The sequence below is a fragment of the Idiotropiscis lumnitzeri genome, chromosome 9 (genome assembly GCF_059441095.1).
Source record: "Idiotropiscis lumnitzeri isolate Australia: NSW breed Sydney's pygmy pipehorse chromosome 9, RoL_Ilum_1.0, whole genome shotgun sequence".
NCBI lineage: Eukaryota > Metazoa > Chordata > Actinopteri > Syngnathiformes > Syngnathidae > Idiotropiscis > Idiotropiscis lumnitzeri.
The window spans coordinates 12,771,089-12,789,359 of NC_142399.1; the positions used below are offsets into that span (position 1 = coordinate 12,771,089).

Sequence of the window (18,271 nt, forward strand, 5' to 3'; positions counted from 1 at the left end):
ATTACCTCATTTTTTTCCTTGTTCTTCTTATTATTATTATTCTCTTTTCCTTGTTATTATTGTTGCTTCATTGGGTCCTACTTTCACAAAATAAAGATTCTTTTTTTGGGGAAGAATAGCATCGGCAAAGTGACACCGAATGGCAAGCTGTCACACGAGGGTCACCACTTTTGGCAGATTTTTTTTTTCTTTTTTTTACAGCTAACCGGCCACAGAAAGAAGCAGAACATTGCAAGTCACACAAGAAAAAAAATATAAATATATGACAAAATATGGCATACATTCCCAATTATTGTGTGATTTGTGGATGTTATTTGATAACAAATAAATGTGTCATGTGTCCAAGTGTTTGCAGAGACGACGCTCACCACGTTCTGGATGTGACGTGGTAGCGGTACAATTGGTCCACCAAGCCGTGCTTGCCCTTTCCGAGCGCCTTGTAGCCGCCGTGCACGAAGACGGCGCCGCTGGCGTGGTGGTAAACGCTGCTGTGGCCGTGACCGCCTTGCACCGTCGCGCCGCCGGTCGACACCACCTGCCACGAGTTGGACCCTCAAACACACAAAATGATGAGGGGCAATTTTGTGCTTGGCTCTTTGAGTCACTTTTCCTTTTGTTGTTCACAGATTTTTTGCAGCTGAACTCGCCAGACAAAAGTGTGGAGTGGCGCAAAGTAAGGTACAATGTGCTCACTCTATTTTCTCTTGATATAATAAGGAAGTAACTATTAAATCACGCATTATGCCAGTGGAGTTTTGATGTGCAACACTCAATATTCCCCCTAATGAAGAGCAATATTTAGATATTTTTTGTAGCTTGTTTACAGCTAAACAGCCGCAAAAAAATATGGAATGACACACAGTATGAAACGGTGTTCATGCCCACATTTTGTGCCATTTGAAGATGAAATGGCACTCAAAATTCACTTGGTTGTAAAATTCGGCCGGCACTCCAAACACACAATTGCAGTATTTGGATACAACACACGAAGAAGTCAATTTTCCATAATACTTCAGAGAAGCAAAGCATATTGAAGAGAAATGAAAAGAAGGAAGGATAAAGTGATGACTCAGCCAAGGTACGAGAGATGGTGACGGGGAAGAAAAAAGGTCAACGCAGCCTACCTCACTCTGGCAACTAATTGACGTGGACTTGAGGATGAGGAGGGAGGATGAAGGGGGGTCACGAGCTGGGGGTGGGAGGAGGATAAGGGAATTGTGATTAAACCAGATGAGAAGAAAAAAAGATGACAGGAAGGACGATCCATTCATCTTTGTCTTCTAGCTGCTTAATGACCAAGTGCGAGTGTGTGTGAGTGCGTGTGTAAGCTATTAGCGGACATTGAGCAAGCCAACACTGCCCTCTAGTGGCCAAAAAGGCAACACACAATCAAAATGTCATGAAACAATAATATATGGAATATATTCCCGTAGGGCTGGTCGATTATGAAAAATATATTAAACACGACGATTTTAGTAATAACTGAAATCACGATTATTCAAACAATTATTTTGTGAGGGAGAAGGGAACAAAACAAAAAAAATCAAATCCAATTCTTTGAAACATTAGAATTATGTCAATTCCTTTTTTGGATTTGATTGTTTATAAAATTAGTTATTCTAAACTTAAACAATTGTGCTGATTTTGTAATTGTTGAGTGTAATCATCGAAATGGTAATTGAATTTTGAATTGCACAGCCCTATATTACCGCCTTTTTATCGTCAGTTATTAGTAAGGATAAACAAAAAATAAAGATTTGCTGAATGTTAAGTTCAATGTAAATTGGCGGGCGGGGGGCAACAAGAATTAAAATTGCTGACATGCATTGACAGAACCCGTCACAGTCAATTTACTGATAGGGACTGTATTTTAACTGCCAGTCTACTTACTCGCACCACCACCGTATATATCTAATGATGTCCTCACTCTTGGAGGCATCGGAGTGTACTTACTAGTTGTAATGTGGTCAGTGTCTACTTCTTTCAGCCATCACAATTCACTTATTGACGTCAACAATGGCAACAAACTGGGCTTCTTACCGTTTCCTGACTGGTCTTATCACAATCTACTAACTGGAATCTTAACTGTTTACTTACTGGTGCCTTCACTGTCCACTTTCTTAAAATGTCACAGTGAATTTACGGGTGATAGGAGAGTCTACCGCCAGGGGGTGCAATTTACTTGCAGAAGTCGTCAATGTTAACTCTGTCTACTTACTGGTGACGTCACTGTCTAGTTACTGAAGTCGTCAAGGTTTACTTACGGCTGTCGACTACTTACGGACGTTGTACTCCAGCACATTGCTGACAAAGTTGTAGGTGGGCGAGTATCCGAAGAAGACGAGCATCACCGGCTCAGCCGCCGCCAGCTGCACCACGTGGGCCGTGTGGCCATGCAGGCCGTAGGGAGGCGACACGACTGCTATCCTCTGCGACCATGTGCGTCGGGGAATGTTGAACACCCACAGCTCGTCTGTGACGTTGCCTGGACCCGACTCCAGCTTCCCGCCAAACATGTACACGTCTTCCTACACAACACCACAGTGACTTTTTTTTTATTCGTGGCCCTAATCCTGTTCGCTCAATACTTTGTTGATGTACCCTTGGCACTAATTCCAGAAATATAAGGTACTTGCATGTGGTGCAAGTACCATATTTGTCCACTTGGGGTCACCATCTTTATTTTAGTGTGTCCACTCACCTGTTCGAGAGCCAGAGAGTGTCCGTATCTGAACCGAGGACCCCCGCTGTTTGGGACCACGTCCCACGTGTTACTCTCCAGGTTGTAACTGAGGCAGCATAACCATAGAAAAAACATAAAAAAATGATGATCAGCAGGCAATTAGAGCGCAACACGGCTTACCTGAGGACCATGTGGTAATTGGAGTAGTTGAAGGAGTAGCCGCCCACCACCCACATCAGCCCAGCGTGCACCACAGCCTGGTGGGACGCCCGGCCCAGAGAATGCAGGGACGACGAAGGTTCGATGCTGGGCGGCGACCAGAAGGCCTCCACAGACGGGACGGTCAAAGAACAGTCTGGACCTATCCGTAAGATATGGGAGTATCTAATTAGATATTTTTTAAATTGATTGCCATGACACTATTTGAACTGCTTTAAAATAAAAGTGCTCCAAATTCAGGCTGTGGCACAAAGTGACAATGGCGATGTAGTGACCTTGCCAGCCATGCTTGCAGACACAAAGCTTCTCGCCGGTCAGGTCGCAGTATCCACGGTCAGGGCTGCCGCAGTTGTGTCGGCAGTAGGGCACTTGGCAGGCCTCCCCCTTCCAGTAGTCGTCACACTCGCAGAAAAGGTCGGCCGAGCTGCAGCGGCCGTGCCACGAGCAGTTGTTGGCACACGAGTTCACCCTGCGCCACATGCAAAAACGCAAACGTCAGCTTCGCCTTTGCCAATGGACAGGGTTGGTGGCTTGCATTTTTTTAGACCGTTTTTAAATGTGGTGGCAGGGTGGATGTTTGTATGTTCTCCCAGTGCCTGCGTGGGTTTCCTCCTACGTTCCAAATTCATGAATGGTTGGTTGATTGGTCGCTCTAAATTGTCGTGTGCCCTGCGATTGCCTAGCAACCAGTTCAGGGTGTGACCCGCCTACTGCCAATGACAGCTGGGATAGACTCCAGCACGCCTGCGACTCTCGTGAAGAGAAGAGGAACAGATAATGGATTGATGCATGGATTATTTATTTATTCATCTCTTTTTCTTCTTTTTTTTTTTTATCAAGTGTCGTTGCTTTAAGGATTGAGTCAAAAAGGATTTGTTATATATTATGTATTTAACGGCATATTTACGGATTCATTGGAATTTGTCAGCAATTAATTGATTGTCTATACATTTAATGATTTCTTTTGTTGAACTGAATTTGTTCTTAATGATTTTCAATAAAATTTATTTTGATTAAATCGACGTTTAATTCTTCAATTTTGTCATTTTACATTTTACTTCCATTCATCATTTTTTAAATTTATGAATTTATTTTATGTATATGAATACAAATATACCATTTAGTGGTATTTTATCACTTGGAATTTATAATTTATTGGTGGTTTAATGACAATGTATTTATTTCATGACATTTACTTATTTAACAGAATCTATTTGTTGTTTTTTTAATTTAATGGCATTTTAATTGATTTAATGGCTTTCATTTTATTAATTTGATGACATTTGTATCTGTTTAATACAAGTTTGTGTGAGCGTGCGTGTGCACGTGCGTCTGTGTACGTGTCTGAGCGCACTTACGAGTATGAGACGGTGAAGCCTGTCAGGTTGTACGCGGCGTCGCTGAAGAAGTGCAGCAGAGCGTAACCGGACGTGGTCACCACCTCCGGAACCATCTCGCTGCCACCCGTCTCGGGAACCACCAGACCGCTGACAGAATTGAGTTGTACTTGTATGTTTACAAAAGTACATGAAAATTATGCTTTTAAGCCCGCATTTAATTCGACACAAATCAATACAATCCAGATGAATCCATTCAAGTTCATCAATCGCAGGAGGGCTGTCATTTCGTTCTGTACCGTCCTCTGCTGTCAACTGAAAGAGACCACCATGTGTCTTCGGGCATTGTGAATGTCACGGCTTACCCATTTTCTGGGTTTGGTCATGTACTGCTCGCAATGCAAATCGTCAGGCATACATTCTTGAGCTTTTGATAAGATGGCCAAGCCACACACCAATTTTCGGCGCTCCGAAATGCTTTCGGCGAGTGGTCAGGGCTCACCTGAAGGCGGCGACCTGCGGCGCATAGACGGAGTCGCCGTCGTACACGTACATGTGATCCCAGCTGCACTCGGTGGCCAAGTGGCTGAAGCGCAGCCTCAGAAGTGCGTTAGGACTAGAATTCACAAAAGAAAATAATTTCCTCAGTAACATTACTAAATGTCATTTGAAAATCAATTCTTTTGACTGATGCGTATTCCAATTATTGTCAACATTCAAAACAGAAGAATTGTTTCTTACGGAAAAGCATTTTCTGAAGCATTCACACTGTTAATGTCAAAATACCTTTGAGGGGTAAATTCCAAATTTGCAACCTGTTTTTTGAAGATTTTAATTCCATCTTTTGGATGTTCAATCAATCAATCAAATTTTATTTATAGAGCACTTTTCATACATAAAACGCAGCTCAAAGTGCTGTACAATAAAAACATCCAAATTACAACAAAAAACTAAAACCCATTCCACCCACTCAACATAAACACAAGACACATCCACATACACGCCTGAACTCGCATACACACAGAACACTCGCATTCGCACAACTTAATAAACCATCTTAGTAGAAAGACAGAAAGACATGGCAAGGCACAGAGAAACCATATGAGAAAATGTACCCAGGGTAGGTCATCCGCGCTGAGATGGATGACGGCCCACGGCCACAGGGAGCTCCGCCAACACACAGACCCCTGGCCCAGACTGACCGGAGTAGACCCTACACATAGTGCAGAGGGCCCCGGTCCGCCGGGCCTAAGGAGCCTCCGGGATGAAGCCCCCTGTGAGAAGGCCAGCCACACCTCCCAGCCCGGAGGCCCCCCTTGAGGAAACACTGGAGCTAAAATATATAAAAGAAAATGATAATGCTAAAAGAAAAAGGAGCTAAAAATTAAAAGACAATAATATAAAACGACGAAGCTAAAATATATAAGAAAAATTATGATACTAAAAGACATAGAAGAAGCTAAAAATTAAAAGACAATAATATAAAATGACGGAGCTAAAATATATAAGAAAAATTATGATACTAAAAGACAAAGAAACTAAAAAAATTAAAGACAATGATAATAGATAAACTGACAGTCCTGAATTAAAAGACTAAGATAAATTATTTAAAAGCCAAACTAAAAAGGTGAGTCTTGAGCCTCCTTTTAAAAATATCGACAGTCTGTGCGGACCTGATGTCCTCCGGCAGGCTATTCCATAGACGAGGACCAGAATGGCTGAATGCAGCCTCGCCATGTGTTCCAGTCCTCACCCTAGGAATAATTAGCAGGCCGGTGCCAGAGGACCTCAGGGTTGATACGAGAAAAGAAGGTCTGATTAATAAGATGGCCCAAGACCGTTAAGGCATTTAAAAACTAATGGAAGCACCTTAAAATCAACCCTGAAACACACGGGGAGCCAATGCAGCAATTTTAAAATGTTGATTGTAGAGGATTTTTTTCTATTGCTTTATATGCTTTTCCCGTGAAAAAGGAACACAAATACGTCTTTGCTTGTGAAGAGCGCCTTAATGGGCCTTCTTTGCTCTCAAGCTGTCTTTAGCGTCAATGCCACTGGAGGGAGCCTCATCATGTTGTTGCAATGCACCAGAGGGATCTGAGATCTGAAGTGCCAGCCATTTTGCATTTGCACTTTAGCAGACTGCAAAATGGATTGCATTAGAATCATGCCAAAGCAACGCTTTACTGTTATTGTAAATATATAAAGACAAGCGTGTAATTAGTTTAATGAATAGTTGGGATTGTTTAACTCACATGCTTGCTTTGAAGTGGTTTATGTCAACAAACCTTGCTTTTCAAATAACATTTGCAATCCACTGCTATGGAATTTGTATATTTGTTCCATGTCTTGATTAAATTAACTATTATGGCCTCAAATTTGCAATCATCAATACATTTTGGAAAATAGAACTTCAATCGTGACTGTTTCAGCATGGGAGACGTTTACCATGATTAAACGTAAAAAAAAAAATCGCAGCCATCTTTCCTGTTATTTGTGGAGTCAAATGAAAATGTTGCATCGTATGAAGACTTCTTTTGGGACAACCAACTGCAATGCTCCAACTTACAATCCCTCAATGAGCCACGTGCACTTGGTCTTGTACTTGTAATTCATTGGACCGTCAGTAAGAGAACCCGACAAGTCGCTTAACCTGAGCACAGAGAAGAGAAGACAAGCCACCATGAGGAGCAGGCAGCACATCATTCACCATAAAAGTGTCTTAGTCAGAGGCCATCACAAGATTTATTCCTGAAAGCAGATGAGCATCATTGTCAGCCTGCCAAAGCTTCCGCGATGCCATCTCAAGCGCAACATTTTGCGTCTTGTGACAGCAAAGTGTAAGTTACAGCTCCAGCTGTTGTGAAATGCGGTATATAAATAAAATTCTATTGTATTGTATTGTTTAAACGGGTAAATGTGATTAAGAACAATGCTATTCACTCTACCGATCATTTTAGTAAAAATGTGATTTAGTTTTGGCGCCATCAAATTTCAGTTTTTCTACTTTAATGGATTTCTCCCTCCCTTTTGATTAACACTAGAACGGGCCTGACTGTAGTCAAATCAAGTTCAACTTTGTTGAACAGTTTTTTTCTAAATCAAAACAATCACACACAAGAGCACCTGCCAACATACACACACACCTACGCACACACTGAGTGCATAACACCAGTGATGGATGAGTAGACGGAGAAGAGATGACGGCCACATTGTTCATATTAAGGAACACGCACGTACATGCACTCAGCAGAGGTCTCAAAACCGCGCAAATAGTAAGGATTGAGAGATCTGCTCTAAGTGTGTGTGCGTGTGTGGCGAGGGAGCGTAACAATGTAAAAAGATGAATGACCAACAGGTGAATAACCTTGACCTTCTGCATAGTTTGCCAAGAAAGGCCCGAACTGGAACTGTGTCTGCGTGTGTGTGTGTGTATGTGGGGGGGTGTGCGCGTGCGTGTGTGTGTGATAGATGATACTGGGTCTGGATTACAGACAGAAGAGTTACAGACCAAGCCAGCCAGCACATCATTATTTTGTAAACACACAAACATGCACAAAAACATGCATACCTATCTTTGGGCACATCTGTGAACATCTCCACACACGCGCGTGCTTTATTTGTCTGTCTATAAACAGGATTAAGTGGGGGGGGGGAGCGATTGTGAGATTTAAAGTCAAGGTCATGATGGGAATAATCTGTCCCAGATCAAACTGGGGCCACTGTAAAAAATGCAACCGATGTTTCGACATTTGCAAGTCAGCAAATGCTAAAGAAGCCATCACTTGTATGGCACTCGCTTTTTTACGGTCAGTACTCCAAGCACTTGAGACTGTTGGCTCCAGTTGCTTCTGATGACACAGCATCAGGAGCAGCTGGAGGTTTGCCATCTTGCTCAAAGACACTTTGACGTGGTCACACTGGCTGGGGATCGAACCCCCCGAACCTCTAAATTGAGCCACGACACCACTTAACAAGTGAGGACTGAAGTGAGTTCAGTTTGTGTTGGACTACTTTTGTTCTCAGCAGGGGTGTGGTGTGAAGAATTTATATAGCTACTGCGCTACATACAGGAGGTGTGTACGATTTGGTGCTTGTGTTGTCCTTGGCAGAGTTCTCTGGCAAAAGACCATTTTTGTTTGTCTTTCCCCAAATGCCTTTGTCTGCATCCATGCTGCTTTTGTTCTCATGGGCTCACACACACACATCACGTACACAATCGGCACCAGGCGCCAAGAGGGGACAATGACGTACAGTATGTAGAAGCAGAGCTGCACGGCTAACATTCTCGTTTTCTTTCTGTCTTGATCATGAAAATTCTGGCTCATTTTTTTGTAAAACAATAGACCTCATCCAAATTACAATTTCACGTTCACAAACTCATCTGCATGGGGAGTGTTTCTTTAAAACAGAATTTTTGTCAAATATCTGCATATTAGCATTGAAACAATGAGCATTGATGCAGAAAGGGCCCAGTACAAGATTTTTGAGTTATAACAGTAATCCCACCCCTCCATCACCCACAGATATACAACTACACTATTTAAACATTACCTCTGCATGTTTTTTGTATAACTAACAAAACTTACCATCTCACAAAATACTTTGATAAACATGACCAAAGATGTACGTTATAACATGAACCCAGAGCTGTCATTTTGTTGTATGTGTAAAAAGCAGCATTAAACCTGCATTGACATTCAATAAAGTCCAGCAAAAAATACCCGGAGTTGGCAATATTTGCTGTTTTCATTCTTCTTTAGAATTTGCAGCATCAAACAAAATTACGTGCACCATCTAATGGCAGACAGTGGAATTACAAGCATAATAGACCGGGGAAGAACAAAGTCCAAAATCGTGGGAACACAATATATAAAAAAACTCTCATAAAATAAATACATTTTAACAAAGAAAATTAAAAACGCCAGTAAGCAGGCGTTTCAGCAAATAAATGCTGGACATGCGTCAATTCAAGTTGCTAAAAACCGAATCAAGGTGAGATCAAAGTTTTGGGCTTTTTATTTTTGTTTGTTTGTGTTTGTTACTTACTTGAATCTGCCCTGGCAGTGTTGGCACTGCTCGCCAACCCATCCGTGGTGGCACACGCACGAGCCATTGACGCAGTGGCCTCCGTGGCAGCTGCTGATGCACCAAGTGGAAGCGCCCACTGGAAGAGCCAGATGCGCTGCCGTGACCGTGACGAGCATGCACAGCTGGAGTGCGCGCGTCATGGCGGCCGGCGTGCCGCTGTCAATCAATCAATCAATCAACCAATCAATAAATCAATCAATCAATTAATCCGCCAGTCACTCTCCACCTGGCCCCGCCCTCACCTTCTCCTGCAGAGCGGGAAAGGTACAAGCATGGCTGACGTCCCGCTCAAAAGTGCTCGTCAAAAAAAAAAGAAAAAAGAAAAAAAAAACAAAGGAAGAAACCTTCTTGCTGTCAATTCCAAAAGAAAATCGTCGCGTAGTCACACTAGAAGAAGCTCCGTTGCAAACACTGCGCTGATGGAACGTTGACAACACGTCGTCCAGCAAGTAGACGGGTCCACGGGGGCAGGCTCGAGGTCCTTTTGCGCTGTCTGCGGTGCCTTGCTCTCCTCCGGCCGGCGGCGGTGAATGCTTCGCGGGATGATGCGGCAGGAGGAGCCCCCCGCGCGTTGCCCGGCGCACAGCATCTTTTTGACAGGGGAAACTTCTGCACAGAGCCATGCGCACGAGCACGAGCAGCGCGGCCGCGCCGATTAAAGGGACAATCGACGATCAAGTCCGTCTGAGGAGGCAGCAAGCGCACGAGAAACAGAACATGTGTGTAGCCGGCATTTAAGCAAAATGGGCTAAAGCAAATTTAGTGGTTCGGATAACGGATGGATGGATGAAATGCTTTGAAGATATTATATACATTAAGGAAATTATTTGTGTGGCACTTCCTCACTGATTAAACTAATTAAATGCAAGTTTTGAATTCAGCGTTTCAGTCTTCTCGCTCTCACTTGAGACAATACAAGTTGAGGTACTTGAGAACCAATCACCCCCCAAAAAATAAATAAAAAGTCCAATTTATTGAGATGCCTCTGAACTTTTTCTTTCAACAACAAAAAATTCCCGGTCCTGTCGATGTGAACGCGCTTTTCAGATGCTGCTTCTCAGGTGAAACTTCACTTCCTGCGGTCGCATTGCACACGTTGCCACTCCTGGCATCCACGTAGCTCCGCCCCCGCTGATGATCTGCTATCAAATCCCTTTTTGACGAGTCAGCTGCTCCTGCTTTCTGTCGCTCCCGTCCAGCCATGCAACAGAGATGCTTCCCAAGGTTCTGTCACTCATGCACAGCGCACTTCGGTGCAAGTGAACTTTGCTTCCGTAACTTTGCATTCATCATCATCATCATAACTGGCGGAATGGGAAGGCGAGGATGAAGCATTGGCTTCATCTCAGAATGCTTGACGAGCATTGAGCAGAGACGTGTTGGGCGATTTTTACGGCGAGGTATTAAAAGGTCAAAGTATGGGAAAACGTTTGCGCTTGTTATTATTCCAGCCAGTAGATGATATGGATCCCTTTTAATGTGTCCTTCTGAGGACCAGGAGATTGATTGTCCGACACAAAGACTCAAACGCGTGAGAGAAAAACTTACATTGATTTTGTTTTGGGGGGGGGCATGGGGGTTCTCTGCTTCTTCACATTCACTACCAGCACAGGTAAATTTAATGTACTTTTGGCATCTATATCCGTCAATGGCAGCGAATTAAAAAGCAGCGGGATTAAGTGCTCGCCCTGTTGATTAGAATTTTTATTTTATTTTAGCAATAATAAACAAATTGTTGAATGAATAGATCATTGGAACTGCCAATCAAAAATGAGCTTCATCATCATTCTCACAATTTGTGACAGCTCTTGTATTGGCGCCCTGTGTACCTAATGAAGTGGGCAGTGACCATTGTGCATCAACTACTGTTGATGCTAGGAAATGACGCCCTCTGCTGTTGTAAGACCGTCAGTACAAAATAGCAAACCTTCCGTTTTAGTCTTCAAATACAAATCTCAAATAAGTCACGTTAAATAAGATATCAATATTTTTTTAAAAGAATTTCTTAATAAAATGTTTCAAAATATTCAAAGTGTAAGGACGCTTGTTTACGTTTTTTTTTCTCAAAGTACGCTGCCGGGAAAAAGTGTCCTTTGAAAACTCCAAATCCCACTTTTCAAGTTATTGAAGATTTCAACATTTAGCACTACCAGTTACGACAATCAAGGGGTAAATTCACTAATTTCATGGCATTCTATTGTATATGCCATGCCAACAAGATGTCCTAAAACTTGCATGCATGGGGAAAACAATTATAAAACAATGCGACGATTTCTATTTTTGCAACAGCTTTGTGGGTACGGGATCGCTAAATAGCACTGCCATTGTTTTGTATTGTATTGGTATTGATTTTTTTTTTTAAATAAAAATATTTATATATTTTAACAATAAATGGTGCAGAAACATATGTAGACTTTGTAGTTGTACATTTCTTCTAAGAAACACACGGATAATTGATTTTATTTCGGTTTGCAGGTGGATGGAAAGGATTTTTGTCATTTTCAATTATTGGTGGTTTGGGTTACGAGTGTGTTAACAGACGAATTTTAAGTCGGATCTCAAGGCACCATTTTGTGTGGTGGCTGAAGTACCCTTACACAACGCACACGCACACACACGCTTCCCCATGCACAGCTGACGTGATTCATTCGTGCGCGCGCGTGCGCGCTGACATAGTGCAGCGAGAAAAATCAACAACCGTGGATGAGCTGCAGCGCCTGGAGGCGACCGACCGCGTGGATCCCCGCCCCTCTCTCCTTCCCCGCCCCTGCTGAGGCTGACAGAAACGTCGGAGTCATCACACACACACACGCCCATCCCACCCCCAGATTAATCCCCTCCACACACAAACATGACGCGTGTGGGGAGTTGGTCCGAATTGTCTGTTTTGGGGGGACGGGATTACGGATGCACTTTGCGGTCCACGGAACACCTGTAAACGTTGCGGTGATTGCGAAGAAGGCGTCCACCCCCCCCTCCCCGTCCCCGTTCCCGTTCCTATCCCCTCCCGGCCATGGTGGTGTTCAACGGGCAGCTTCGCATCCGGATCTGCGAGGCACTGGACCTGAAGCCCACGGCTTGGTCCCTGCGCCACCACGCCGTGGGCGCGTCCACCAAGAGCTCCAAAGGCTTCCTGCTGGACACGTACGCGGCGCTCAACGTGGATGAGTCGCGCGTGGGCCAGACGTGCACGCGGCCGCGCACCAACAGCCCGGCGTGGAACGACGACTTCACCGCGGAGGTGCGTGACGGCCACGCCATCGAGCTGGCCGTCTTCCACGACGCGCCCATCGGCTACGACGACTTCGTGGCCAACTGCATCATCCGCTTCGACGACCTCCTGCAAGGCGGAAGCAAGCACTTCGAGGATTGGGTAACCGGCGCCACTGCCTTAGTTTCTTTTTTGATTTGGTTTGTTTTGTTTTTTTCCCACGTCATCTCATTTTTCGTTTTCGTAGAGGCGCGTGAGCAAGTCACGTGATCCGGTCTTGGGGTTGTCTCTCTCGTTTGTCACGTGACTTTGTACCAACTCGTGCGGCGTTTGATTGTGCTTCTATAAATAATAGAAGTCATCATCATTATCATCATCACCAACTTTTCATGACGTCATGGAAATTAGATGACGAAGCGATACTGTTTATCAATCCGATTCATTATTAATTATTTTCATTCGTTCTTATTGGGTGAGGAAATGAAATAACGCAAATTATTTATGATTGTCGTTACATAATTTCATCGTCCAGAACTAGTTTGTAGTGCAGTAGAATATGAACACATTTAGGGCTGCAACTAACAATGTCATCAATAATCATGTTGATTAGTTTTTTTTAATTATTTGAGGAATAGAATGAAAAAAAACTTTCAAAATCTGTATCCCTCTGTTAAAAACTGCAACATTATTTCAAATTGGCAACAAAACAATAGCGGTAAATGCACACCCAGAAATTGTCTGACTGAATTATTGCCGGTTTGGTCATCAACATGTTCGAAAATCGGGAAAAAGTTAAAAAGCTAAATTATGAAAGAACACCAAAATGATCCGTCTGATTTCAACAGAGGATTATAATTCCTGTTGAGAGGGAAAAAATTGGACAATTTGAAGTTAAGCAAAGTCACAAAACAATCGATGACCAAAATAGTTGTCATGATCTGTTATGTTGATGTAGTTGTTTTTGTTGAATATTTAGTTTTGTTTTTTTCTCGTGTTCCTTTGTGCGTCTTTTGTGTGCACCTGTGCTTGTCACCCCTGTCCCTCGTGTCTTCCAATCAGCCACAAAACATTTTGTCTACGTTGTTATTGTTGTGCAGTCAGTCATTCTGTCCTCTCATCGCCAAAGGACAAGCTGATGTGAGAAACCAAGCGGGGGTGTTTCGATACCCTTTCATGCTGTACTGAATCAGCACTACAGCAGTGTGACAATAACACACCTTGTTCCAAATACTTGTTTAGAAACTTCTAGAGGAGGAGGGGTGGGGGGTTACATCTCAAAAGAAAACAGCAGGGAGGGAAAAAAATTCTCAAGGCAGCAGTGAATGAATTGTAAACCATAACTGGTACTTTGGCTTGACAGGACGGAAATGGCTGCTGAAGCTTTTTCGATCACTTTAGTCAACAAACTGCGTAAAAGATTGCAATGTAGCATCAACGTCCACCATCACGCTACACCACCATGGCTAACTATGAATAACAATACAATAAAGGCAATAATGCGGACTTCCCTGGCCTTCTCCGCTTTGTGAAATAACATCACAAAGGAAGTGAACTGATGTTAGCTGTGCTAGTTAGCTTGTTAAGAAATCTGTAATATTTATTTAACCAATGGTCGAGACATTTGCTCAAAGCTCATTTTATATGTCACTTTTCACTCAGCTTTATATGTTAACGTTGGTTTTACTCCTGTCAAAAGTGTTGTTAACATTAGCTTGATTTTTGTCCGTGTTGTTAACGTTAGCTTGATTTTTGTCAGTGTTGTTAATGTTAGCTTGATTTTTGTCAGTGTTGTTAATGTTAGCTTGATTTTTGTCCAAGCGTTGTTAACGTTAGCTGAATTTTTGTCAAAGCGTTGTTAACGTGAGCTTGAGTTTGGTGCGTGGTGCTCTGGTAAATGCGATCGCTCAATGGGAAGTATTGCCTCTTGTAGCAGCCACTCTTTATAAGCACATTTTGCACATCCTTTATACCAACCACTCAAAAAAAAAAACACCAGCTCACAACACAGATGGAAAGTTTTGAAGTTTGTGTGGTTTACAAAGCATGCCCTTTTAAATCTGTTGAAAGCAGTCCATGCCTATCAGCAGCGCATGCTGCGTCTAATTAAGTTTTTTCTTGCTAACAGCCAATCTGCCATTGGCTTAACATCAGCCCACTGACTTGGCCATTGAAGAATAATGCCTTTCTTTGTCTTCCCCAATTCTTTGGTTGACGATTTGCATTCTTTGAAGCTCCTCTAAAGGACTCATTCTACCTAAAATGGCTGTCACTCCTCATATTATCTGCCGATAGCAATGGACAGCATTGTCCATTTACTTTTGGTTCTCGCGCATGCATGTCTTTATGAGCTTGTACGGTTTGGTGCCAAGTTGGGCCTTGCAGGTTTGACTTGTTAGATTTTTTTTTAGGTTGAAGCTTCTTTACGTGAGTGAGCATTCTGCAAGAAAACAATTTACTTGTCACTTTTAAATACAAGGTAGAACTCGTACTTGACCTCCTCTTGACCCTGTTTCCCTGTGGGGGTGCTGTGGAGGGTCGCATCAGCGGAAGCGGCCGCTGGCCTCAGCGTGTGTAACGTGTCAGTGTGCGTGTGTCTAAAAATAAAGGCAGCATGTTGCAGGCTCGACTTCCTGTTTTCACTGTCAGTCGACTTCCCAGAGCAAGAAAGAAGGGAAAAGAAGTTCATCTCAACCTACCCGGCGAATTGGGCAAACGACAAAACATGCCTCTGAACGTGTCAAAAGCGCCACTACCAACTGTACGTACTTACTTGCATTGGGTACGTTTGTGGAGAAGAAGAAAGTAGAAGAAGGAGATGAGGAAGAAGGAGGAGACAAATAAAGAGGATGAGGAAAAGGACACAAACAGAGCGAACAGAGAGGAAGTCAAACCGTCATTGTTTTCATTTTTGGGTAATTTTGTTCAGGCGCTAAAAAGTATCCACAATAAATGAAATGTAAGGTTGTTTTGTTGTTAAAATTTACTGCGTCGCACCGTAGCCAAAGAAAAAACAAAACGGGACTGCAGCCTTAAGATTTGAAGGACGCGTGAAGGACAACAGAATAAAAACAAGGCAGGACATTGTGCATGTGACGGCGAGCACACGGCCTCTTGGCACTGACACACTCTCAAACGCACGCACGCACGCACTCCCAGTCTGCCACAGCAGAACAAGTATGGAAGGCAAAGCGCACAGCAAAATGCAAACTTGGCTCTTGAGATAAGAATTGAAATCATTTTGTGACTGAACCTGTAACTCGAAACACTCCCATCTTTATGTGTTTGCGTTTTAATTTGTGTTCTAATTTGCTGCTAATTTATAATACACCATCTGGAAAGCACTTTTGCCATTAAAATGAGTGGAAATGCCTCTAACCCCTTCTTGCTTTCTGGAAAGAAAATGTTTGTCATGTGTTTTGTTTTTTAACAAGAAAAGTAGCAATAGATAATATTATACTGAATAAAAAGATGCAACGTAAAAAAATCACAGTTTTTTGCTTCAATTCAGTGGATATTTTGCTGCTCCTTCTGGTGTGTGTCCCTTGAACACCAGAGGGGAGTACTATCCCAACAAACGCTATTTTGTGGGCGGTAGGAAATGGATCCCTCCATATGTCTGTCAAAACCACCCAAAATAATTACGCTCGTTCAAATTGCCATGGAATAACTATAAAAAGCAGGGGGTGGGGTCAAAATAAAGCAAATAAGCAACGTATCAGGAAAACAATCCGACAAACAAACAAGGCTTTCCACAAATAATGGGTGATCCATTCTCCCCAAAAAATAGGTGAATCAGCAAATATGCAGAGATCCACTGCATGGTCAAAACTGCTCAGTCAGCTGCAGTAAAATTTGTTGTTCCTCACACAGGACAACAGCTATGCATTTGAGTGCTGTTATAGGTATTGCTTCATCAGTTTTGTTTGAATATTCAAAGCTACTTGCAGAGCGGGGCGGTCCGTCCAGGGGGTGGAATGTTCCGGCCTTCCGGCCCAGTCGGACGCCCATTTTTGGGGCCTGGGACGTGACAAATTTTAAAAAATGATTTAAATAACGAAGGCCGGAGGTTGATATTGGTCCGGCCCCTGAATTGGCCCTCTGTGCGTGTGATGAACCTACTCGCGAAATGGGCAAATGACAAAAATTGCCTCCGAAAGCTTCAAAAGCGCCACTGTTTGTGTAAGAGACGTGAGACGGCAGCGTGTGTTCAAGCGTACCTGTATTTCTTTATTCTGGGGTTGTTTTCTCTTTGTTTTATGCTTAGTCTAGAAATAGAATGAAAATTGTGCAGCTCACGTTTGCGACTAAGCTGCTGATGATGTTCCGTTAGGCACTTTTACCTTGAGCGTTTTGCAAGAAGTTTATTTCCATGGCCCGCCAGCATTTGCCAAAGTCAACAAAACGGTCTTGTGGTCGTTTAGGATTTTGTTGCCCTTATAAGTTAAAGAAATGTTGTAGTTCAGATGATAATGGACTACCGTGAAGTCAGTGGATTTATTTTATCCTGATTGTTTTCCCTATCATGACCTGGATGTGAAATCTTCAATATCTTTTTGAAGCATTGCTCCTTCAGCATGCGACATTTACACTGACAAAAATGTGTTTAAATCACTTCATTTTATTTTGTCGCTTGGTTGCGCCTAATAAAATCATCCGGAAACAGATTTTTTTTAAGTAGATGTATCGTCTACTTGATGAATTAAATTTGAGTAAATTCAGCAAAAATAAATGTTAGCGGATTTAACTAAATTGGCATAAAGAAAATCCTGCCTAATTACAAGTCTCTTTACCTTTTATTAATTGAACAACCCAAATGGTAAATCGCGTATCTGACATAAAAAAACTTGGTAGACCTTATCCTTAAGTTGTGTGTATGTAGTTGTGTTTCAATATATAATCAAGTTGCAGGATGTGTGTGCGTGTGCATGTGTGTGTTTCCGTCCTCAGGCCACGCTATATTTGGAAGCGTGTGCACCTGCGTGACAGGAAGGGAGGTGCTACGTTTGGGATGTTGACCTCCCTGCCTCGACGTCATTGGCATAATGTAAATAAATAAAAGCCACAATGAATGTATTTTTTTTATTTTTGCCTGCATTGCATCAACAAGTCGGTGTGCATGGATGACTGCGTGTTAGGCAACAGTTGTAAATGGTTCCGGTGTTGCCGTTGTGAGTAAAAGGTTGCCGCACTGAATGAGTACTTCAAGTTTCCCTGCAAGTTTTTCTGATGCCTTTTTGTCCCGCCTTGGCCTGGTGACTAAATTTACTGGTTTTTGATGCACGAGATTTGTCGACAATCTCCATGCAAGGAGTTCTATTTTATCATCCCTGCTGACCACCAGAGCACGGAATGTTCCCTTCGCACAAACGCAGTTTGTGTATGCCTCCCCTAACAGTCCCCTGTGACCCCTGAATGACCCTGGGTAGAATTAATAAATTCCGGTATATCCAGAGGTTCATTTTCTTCGGCAATTTATCGCGTGAGTGCAAAAACTCCGAGTGACAGGATGCTCTGGCAATCATTCAGGATTCATAGAAGCATAGTTTAAAGTCATAGCTTTCCTTTGATTCACTTGCAGAAAATCTCTGAATCAAACAGAAATAAACCCCTGAGTGGGAGGTGTCAATCGTAAAAAGAAAAAAAAAAAAAACAATGCATGTTTTTAATCTGCGTGGAGATTGTTGTGCAAAGCGGCGCTGTCTTTTGCACGTCCATGCTTGGCAGAGTTAA

General features: G+C 42.8%; 2 protein-coding genes across 13 annotated transcripts in view; one reads left to right on the top strand and one right to left on the bottom strand.

Annotated features, from left to right (window-relative positions):
- Positions 1-10,571, bottom strand: part of atrnl1a (attractin like 1a) — an 88,223-nt gene extending 77,652 nt beyond the window's left edge. For 4 of the 12 annotated variants that reach the window (XR_015845116.1, XR_015845117.1, XR_015845118.1 and 1 more), the window contains exons 1-11: positions 9,573-10,567; positions 9,289-9,486; positions 7,811-7,867; positions 6,809-6,892; positions 4,742-4,855; positions 4,261-4,389; positions 3,178-3,371; positions 2,864-3,044; positions 2,702-2,789; positions 2,282-2,528; positions 369-552 (exon numbers count right to left, since the gene is read on the bottom strand). Coding sequence is in view for 7 of the 12 variants with exons in the window: in XM_088305261.1 (XP_088161387.1) it covers positions 369-552; positions 2,282-2,528; positions 2,702-2,789; positions 2,864-3,044; positions 3,178-3,371; positions 4,261-4,389; positions 4,742-4,855; positions 6,809-6,892; positions 7,811-7,867; positions 9,289-9,486; positions 9,573-9,604 (1,508 nt within the window). In the remaining 5 variants the exon portion in view is untranslated. Of the gene's footprint in view, positions 1-368; positions 553-2,281; positions 2,529-2,701; positions 2,790-2,863; positions 3,045-3,177; positions 3,372-4,260; positions 4,390-4,741; positions 4,856-6,808; positions 6,893-7,810; positions 7,868-9,288; positions 9,487-9,572 lie in introns of all 12 variants that reach the window. The other 8 variants (XM_088305260.1, XM_088305256.1, XM_088305259.1 and 5 more) reach the window with 5 other exon arrangements.
- Positions 10,572-12,097: 1,526 nt separating this feature from the next.
- LOC148330294 (protein kinase C epsilon type-like) overlaps positions 12,098-18,271 on the top strand; it is a 29,611-nt gene continuing 23,437 nt past the window's right edge. Inside the window, exon 1 of the mRNA XM_088304381.1 lies at positions 12,098-12,703. Within this exon, the coding sequence (XP_088160507.1) occupies positions 12,344-12,703 (360 nt within the window). The 5' untranslated portion in view covers positions 12,098-12,343. The remainder of the gene's footprint in view (positions 12,704-18,271) is intronic.